This window comes from Tyto alba, unplaced genomic scaffold, assembly GCF_018691265.1.
Source record: "Tyto alba isolate M040663 unplaced genomic scaffold, T.alba_DEE_v4.0 Super-Scaffold_2, whole genome shotgun sequence".
Lineage (NCBI taxonomy): Eukaryota > Metazoa > Chordata > Aves > Strigiformes > Tytonidae > Tyto > Tyto alba.
The window spans coordinates 15430770-15438341 of NW_024881282.1; the positions used below are offsets into that span (position 1 = coordinate 15430770).

Consider the following 7572-nt stretch of genomic DNA (forward strand, 5'->3'; position numbering starts at 1 on the left):
CAGGAGAGAGGACAGAAAAACAAGTGATTAATGAAAAGCCTGTTTTTTTAAGGTATTTGAACAGAAATGAAGCAAAATATGAACATTGTATATTGGAAGGATATTAGCATATTAATCTGAAGTCAGTCCTTCACACCTCAGAAATATAGAATGCCTTCAACAGATGAAATAGAAAATAGTTGACATCAACCTAAAACTGTTTATTGCCAAAATATTTGAAAATCTATCTGGAGTATAAAATAATAAGTTATGTTGGACATATTACACTTAATCAGGGGAAAAAATGCACTTTTGTTCTAGCTGTTGGAGATACAATTAGAACCAACATGCTAATTTATTAAAATAGTAGACATATATGAAAACTAGTCCTGTTGCCTATTCTGTATAATATTGTATATATGAACAACCTTTGAGAAATCTGTAATTATTTTAATTCTCATTTGCTGTGTATAAGAAAGTTATATGACATTAGCAGTTAAACCAGCTGTTACTCTTCATTTCACGGATAACTTTTTCAGCAATAGGGTCGAACTCCCACTGCTTTGATCCATGGAAGAAGTAGAATAATCCTGGAAATAAAAAAGTAAAGCTTTATGTTATGGATACAAGAAGTAGCTTCATTCTGACAAAGTGGGGAACTTCATCTTTGTACACACAGGAGAATATCTCTTCAATTCTATCTTCTGCAGGATATAGCAATAATTCATCATAACTCCAGAATTTATGTTTTTTACAAGTTAACTGATTTTACTTAAAAGCTCATTTAATTTACCTTTCTGTTGGAAAACAGCGTCAACCTTCTGGCTAATTCCTGGAAAGTCATCAACTGTCTGTCTAGGATAGCCCTTTTCCATGGACTGGCTGTTCTCATCAAACCTAAATCATATGAAGGAAGACATGTAGTTTTACAGAGTTTAGACATCAAATCTGCAAAGAATTAAGCAGCTGCTGAAAGGTGTCCACCATCTGTAGTTTGACTGATTTCACTGGGGTTACAAAGTTATCCACTTGCACAAATGTCTGTGGGACGCTGGCCATCCTGTTTTCCATGAGGTGGCTGCTTGTTTACTGATGAAGACAGGCACAGCTTCAGAGGAGCATCTGGAGCGAAACAGACTGAAGGGAGACTTGCATTTTTAGGTTAGCAGGGTTAGATTTACCCCCTTTAATGACAGCAGTGTGACAGGCAGCACATGGAAACCAGCTGGGTTGATTCCTGCTATAGCGACTGCACATATTTATTGCATGATTTTAAAAATCTTCTTAGACTTTGATCTGATACTGTACATGGTCATCTACAAGCTGGCAGATGTAGATGGAGAAAAGGAAGCTGACTTATTTCTAATACAATCAAGTTGTACCTACTGAGCCAGGACTATTTTTATGAGATGGGGCTGAATTTGGGGGCTGAAAGGAGGACCTAAAAAGTTCCTCAAGATTTGAGGAACCCTCTCAGGAAAATAAACAAAAAACCAAACAAACAAGCCTTTGTTTTACTTCTCCTTGGATACAGTAAATACTTTTCACAGGGACATGAAACCAAGAGAATGAATTACTACATAAAAAAATGTGGGTTTCTTGCATGCCTTTGTCTTGTGACCAAGGCAGTAAAATAACAATGCAAGATATTGTAAATACTTTTTCCAAAACTATCAAAAACAAATGACAGGAAATGACATTCAGCTCAAAATCCAGCTGACCTTGTATGTCTCACTGAAGAACCCCACAGTTAGTCACGATAGTCTGTTTGACCCACTCATGATCCTGTTTGCCTGCAGAAGGACTTTACAGCAGCTGTTCTTGAACACAGGAGGAATCTATCAGCTTCTCAAAGCTTTTTGCTTCTGTTTGCCTGGTATTTGGGTATCAGAAATCACTCATGTCAACTTGGGGATAGATTTAGAAGCATGTTGCAAATCCAGTGCCAACCAGGCAAAGAAAGGAAAACGAACTATCGCTTCTATCTCTCTAAAAGAGTTAAAATAATCCAGGACTTTTCAGAAATCATAGAAATCCTCTACAAGCCATCCCAGCCAGCCTTCTGCTGAAGTGGGTTAGCTTTCAGATCTTTATTTTCTAGAGATACTTTCCCCTATTGTATTTGTAAAAATTCTCTACATGCTGAAATTTTTTCAGCTTCCAGGTATAATGCATCAAAATAGCTCTATATCTTGAACACCCATTTCAGGACACCCTTAAGCTCTCAGGAGTCAAAGCTGTGTTCTTCTCCCTGTGCCGGAGCCATTACCTAGTTACATATGGTTACCTAATGGTTCTTTTTATCACATGGACAAGTTTAATTGTATTCAGATTATATTGGAGTCAATTATAAAAAAACATTTGTCAATTTTTTTTACCTCCAATACTTGTCACCTATGAAAAAGTATGTTTTCCCTGTGTATTTGTTACAAACAGCTGCATCAATTTTCTTGACACCTTTAGGGAAGCCCAGTGTGTTGATATTCTTTGGATAACCAAGCAACACCTGATAGCCGCTGATAACCCAGAATTTATTGCCTGTTAAAAAAAGAAAAAAAAATTCACTATTGATTTTCAGATGCTGAAATAAAAATTCATGTCGTTTGTTTCAGTTGTAGGAAAACAAGAAGAAATCCTTGCATTTTTTTTTTATTTATTTGAAAAGTGAATTTTATGCACTTGTAACTATCCTTCCTCCTTCCCACCTTCTAACAAAAAGTAAGAAAAATTTAAAGAAAATCTCATACTTCACCTTTGAAAAACAGTATCTGATCTTTCGTGTTCTCATACACAGCTTCAATACCAGGTGGCAGAGTTGGCCAGAAGGTAGAAATTAATTCACGTTCAGCTTCTGAGTTATCAGGATAGACTCGCCATAAGTGCCTGAAATATAAAACAGGTTTTGTAGTAAATAATAGACGACATACATTTCTATATATGCACAAGAATTTGAATAATGTTGTGACTTACAAGCTCTTTCTTGTCAGTGAAGATACCTGGGTCCATGTGTCAGAAAGGAAAACACTCCCCTTAGTGGGAAGTGAGGGTTTTTTTATTTTGGCTTCTTTCTGGAATTACCCTTCTCATTGGTACTGATTAATTAATGAGATCAGCTACAAGCAGCTGAAATTTTCAGGTTGTTCCTGTACCATATAGCAAGAGAGTTATAGGGTCCCAGATGAGCCTGACTGTAAGCTATTCCCTGGATGACTTACCTGGATGACTTTGTCCTTGCATAGGTGACTGGAAAAGAGATTGGCCCAACTATATGTTAGAACATACTAATTTCTTAGGAAATATTTGCAGCATTTAGTCATGTCACTACTTGGTGTAACCATCTATACATTTGGGAATAAAGCTTAATTAGGACTGAGATGTTTTCCTGAAAAAATAATGAGGCATGTTTTTTCAGGGGATCCTGTAAAAATATTCATAACTTATATTTGCTAGAAGTTTTATTTCCATGAACTGAAATCTATCCATTTGTCTCATTATAAATCCTATAATCATGTGAACCACCAAACTATATGGTCTTTGTAGAAATCAAGCAAAAATGAGCCTCACAGAGACAAATGTCATATGAATATTTACCTGCCCTTTAGAAAAATGACTTCTCGTCGGAGTGTAGTTATAGCACCAAAAGACATCTGGGAGCCACAGGTTTTAGGTGAGGTAGGGGTGTCTGGCCTTTTATCTGGGTCATTTGGTGGAGATCCTGAGGGAGGTATTTTAGAAATAATACACCAAATTTGTAGACACATTAGGGTTTTCACATATAAATGCATTTTTGATATTATGAGAATGCAATTATTTTTATGGTGAAACTTTGTGAAAGAGATAATTTTTCTCCTTCTTATTTCTTCTTTTAAGCCATGGACTTTACTTACCATAAATGGATTGAATGCCGCTTATATCATCTGGAGAGAGGGGAAATTCACTGGGGCTGACGTAGGCATAATTGGGGAACATCAAAGCTCTCTGGTCATTAGAATGAGAGAGACCCAGGGCATGGCCAAACTCATGAGCAGCAACAAGGAACAGGTTGAAACCTTCGAATATAGATAGAGAGCAGAGATTGGTCTAATTTTGGTCTGCAAATGGCTAATATGCACACAGCACAGCTATTGCTCAGTGATAGTTTTCATACAGTATATTGAAATTCACTGGAGTATGCATATACATAAATATATTTTTTGTATAGGATAAGGTTCTGTTCTTTCCCCACTAGAATGGAGTGACTTTTGGCCCTCTTTCCTGCTGTTCTTTCTGTTAGCTACTGAAGGGATGTGTGTGGTATGAGTAGATGTCTGGAGGTGAGTGTGGGTGTAGCTCTGAGGAATGTCCTGGCAGGGTTTCCTGGCTGAGCTAGAACAGGTTAGATGATAGTGAGTCAGATCAAACTAACAGCTCTTCAGGGCAAGGATAGGATGAGGCACTCCATGATCACTTGAGGTACCAAAGTGTCACTCTATGTGTCACCTTTCCTCCTATAAACCTGAGAAAGAAAGGTGAGATCATGAAAAGACAAGGAAAAATATATTAGCAGAATGATTTACCTTTTTATCATTAGGACTTTAAAGCTTATGATTTCTTCATAACCTTGTCAAATAAAATATATTTTTAAAATATTATGCTTATGCATGATCATTCCCAATGAAATACGTTAACATGGTAAATGGATAAAAATGGAATTTCTTTCAACATGCATCCCTCCAAGAAACACACCTTTCTGAATTAGGGAAGAATGGTTGTCTTCCCTGTAGAGCAAGAGCCAGCAATATCAACAGACTTAATGAAGATCACAAGTCCATGGCAGAGCAGGGGACTGGTCATCGATTGCCTAAGAAAGGCTGGCTGAAGCCAAGATATCCATTGCTCAAAACAACAAACAAAGGCTCAATTTTTCCACATGTATTTCCAGTCCTCCCCTCTCACGAGTCCTCCAAGCTCTCCAACGAGTTCTGCAATGCCTGGCCACTGGAACTATGCTGTTGAGGAACAGCAGAAAAACTGGGGTTGACCCATTCAGTCCCAGTGTGGGGAAAATGTTACATTTTATCAGCATGACATGTCTACCCTTCACTCCTTTTTTTTTTTTTCCCACCACAATAAGCTCACACCTCTCCTGCTGATGCAGAGCTCTTACGGCACCTTCCTGTTTGTTAGCTCCTTGCTTTTCTTGCAGAGTGACCTTAACTCTCCTGCTGCAGTTGTCCTCCACAGTTTTCCATACCAAAAACTGGATGAGAAAAAGGGCCCAAAATCCAGCAGGGTAATGTGCCCATCTACTGATGGATCTGTCAGAGGCAGTATGTTCTGTATGGCCAGCGTGGAGGTGGACGGGAGGGGGCTGAGGCGTGCATATGGGTCCCAGCCAGATCGTTGAGCACTCAGTGTTCCCCTCTCTTCTGGCCCGTCAGCACATATCTGATGTCAGCTCTACACACTGCATCTCAGCCCATGGGTGGCCTGAACAGCATGTTCAGACTTCCAGCTGCTGCCAGGCAGATGAAAGCACTTGGAGAACACTTTCATGCTCATCCTAGCCTGAATGCAGAGTAAAGTTATAGCAGCCTATAGTTGGACCTATCTTGATATTATTAGTGAAGATTCTTCATTGTCACTGGTGGCTGTAGTGTTTTTTAGGTGGTGGAGACATCATCTGAGATGCTGTGTTTCATCTCAGTTTAGTCCTTCACTTAAATATAATCACAAAGATTACCCATCTGCATAGCACTTCAGAAACATTTTTTACCTACCGGCAGATCCTGTGGTCCAATCTTCATCCTCATCAAAGTGCACATCACCACCAAAACCATTGCCAGGTGGAAAGGCATGAGCAAGGACACCAAGGGGGCCATCAAAATAACGAGGGCAATGTCCATGAGCTAAATAATATGATGTTGAGACAACATTGAGTTTATGTTGTGAGTATTGGAAGATCTTTTAATTCATATTACCATTGGTATACAGTCAATGTATTACCTTTGGTCCCAAAAGCAATCATTATATCCGCTATTTCCTCATGAATATGAGTGAAAGTCAGTGGGGTAACAGTGCTCCACAGTTTAAATGCCTTCTGGATTGCTTTGTCCACATCCTCTTTGCTCATATCTGGTGTGTGGTTCACAATTCTATGGTTATGAGGGTTCAAGTAATAATACTTAGTGTTTGCAGAAAGAATTTATTTAATATTGCTAAAATGATGAACAGATGTATAAGAAGCAATTTAACTGGTAATCCAATAGCTCCCAAGATTCATCTTGGATTGAGTGAGTTTGATGAATGTGATAACTGTCCAAAATGTCTTTTTCATAATAATAATAATTGTGTACATGATATCAGTTTTTCTTAAAATGGCCCTTAGCCAGGAGTTTGTCTCTTGAGCATGAGGAAAGTTGTCTCCTCAGGTTTCTGTGACTACTAAACTGTTGGTCTTAGCAAATTTTGAAGATAATGGGGCTTGTACAGGGTGCAGTTGATATTTCTGTTTGGCTCACAGAATATTTTTCAGGAGTGATACATGACAGGCAGAATTTTGTGGTTGACTCAGAAAATCTAAAATACCCCTCAGAAATTCCTCTCAGGAATATGCATAGCTAACAGTTGGGGAAAGACAAACATTTTTGTATTCCCAACTGAAAACAATTGCAATAGAAGTTATATTTATATATAACAACTGTGGGTAATCACAAAACCAAAATTTAAACTCATAAGGTAATTATTGAAATTCTACCTGTATGTCAGCTTGGTTTTTTTCCACCCTGGCAGAGTAACACCATAGAGACCCACATCAGGAACTCCACACCTGGGTTTCTTCATCATTTCCAATGTCTCAGTATCTGGTTTTCCAGTCACTTTCAAACCAAAAAATTGTTGCATTTTCTGAAGTTTTTCAGCTGTGGATTCAGCATTTATTTTCCATCCAAGTTGATTTGGATCTGTCTCAACAGCATAGAATTTATTTAAATAGTCCTAGTGAAAAAATAAAGTAACCACATTTCACATTTTGATCTGTTTCTTAAACAAATACCTTAGGACTGATATTCTTTGTGTACTTTGCTGGCAAAGCCATCTGCCAGTGATTTTGAAGCACAACAGATGCTTTCCTGAGGATCGTAACTGAACAGAAACAGACAACATTGTCCCTGACTTATTTACTTGATATTTCTAGTTAGTACATATTTATCCTACTTTACAAAAGTTTGGGCAACAGAGTTCTGTGTAATAGTATTATCTCAGAAAGACAGCAAACTACTGTGTAGCTGGAACATGCAGATTATGTCTAAGAAGAGAGGGTTCAATAAATCTTAGATATGGACAATGTAGTTACCTGTACAAGCTTTGCATCTTCTCTGTTGTTTTTCTCTGGGTGGACAGGAAGAGCGTTAGAAACAGCTGCACACATTAAAAGCAAAAGTGAAAGATCCTTCATTCTTACTCTCATGTCTGTCCTAGTAGGAGAGCAGTCTGCTTTCTGCTCTATGTGCATCCCCTCTTGCGTCCCAGTTTGTACGGTTAAGGAGTGCTTTGCAGAGTCAGCTGTGGACTGACTCAGAGTTTATCATGCTCTGATTACCTCCACACATCCTA

The 7572-nt window shown here is 38.3% G+C and overlaps 1 protein-coding gene across 1 annotated transcript; it reads right to left on the minus strand.

Moving 5' to 3' along the window:
• Nucleotides 1-360: 360 nt before the first annotated feature.
• LOC104368303 (matrix metalloproteinase-27) lies at nucleotides 361-7572 on the minus strand. Its single transcript, XM_032991173.1, has 10 exons — nucleotides 7313-7572; nucleotides 6716-6954; nucleotides 5965-6113; nucleotides 5739-5867; nucleotides 3867-4028; nucleotides 3571-3694; nucleotides 2732-2862; nucleotides 2358-2517; nucleotides 773-876; nucleotides 361-569 (listed from the first exon to the last, which is right to left on the minus strand). The coding sequence occupies exons 1-10, from the start codon at nucleotides 7469-7471 to the stop codon at nucleotides 469-471; spliced, it is 1458 nt and encodes a 485-aa protein (XP_032847064.1). The 5' UTR covers nucleotides 7472-7572; the 3' UTR covers nucleotides 361-468.

Coding starts and splice junctions, on each gene's coding strand:
- LOC104368303 (XM_032991173.1), bottom strand. CDS start 7,471: ATGCACATAGAGCAGAAAGCAGACTGCTCTCCTACTAGGACAGACATG. Junction 6,114..6,715: donor AAAACCAAGCTGACATACAG/GTAGAATTTCAA, acceptor TCATAACCATAG/AATTGTGAACCACACACCAG. Junction 570..772: donor CGCTGTTTTCCAACAGAAAG/GTAAATTAAATG, acceptor TTTTATTTCCAG/GATTATTCTACTTCTTCCAT.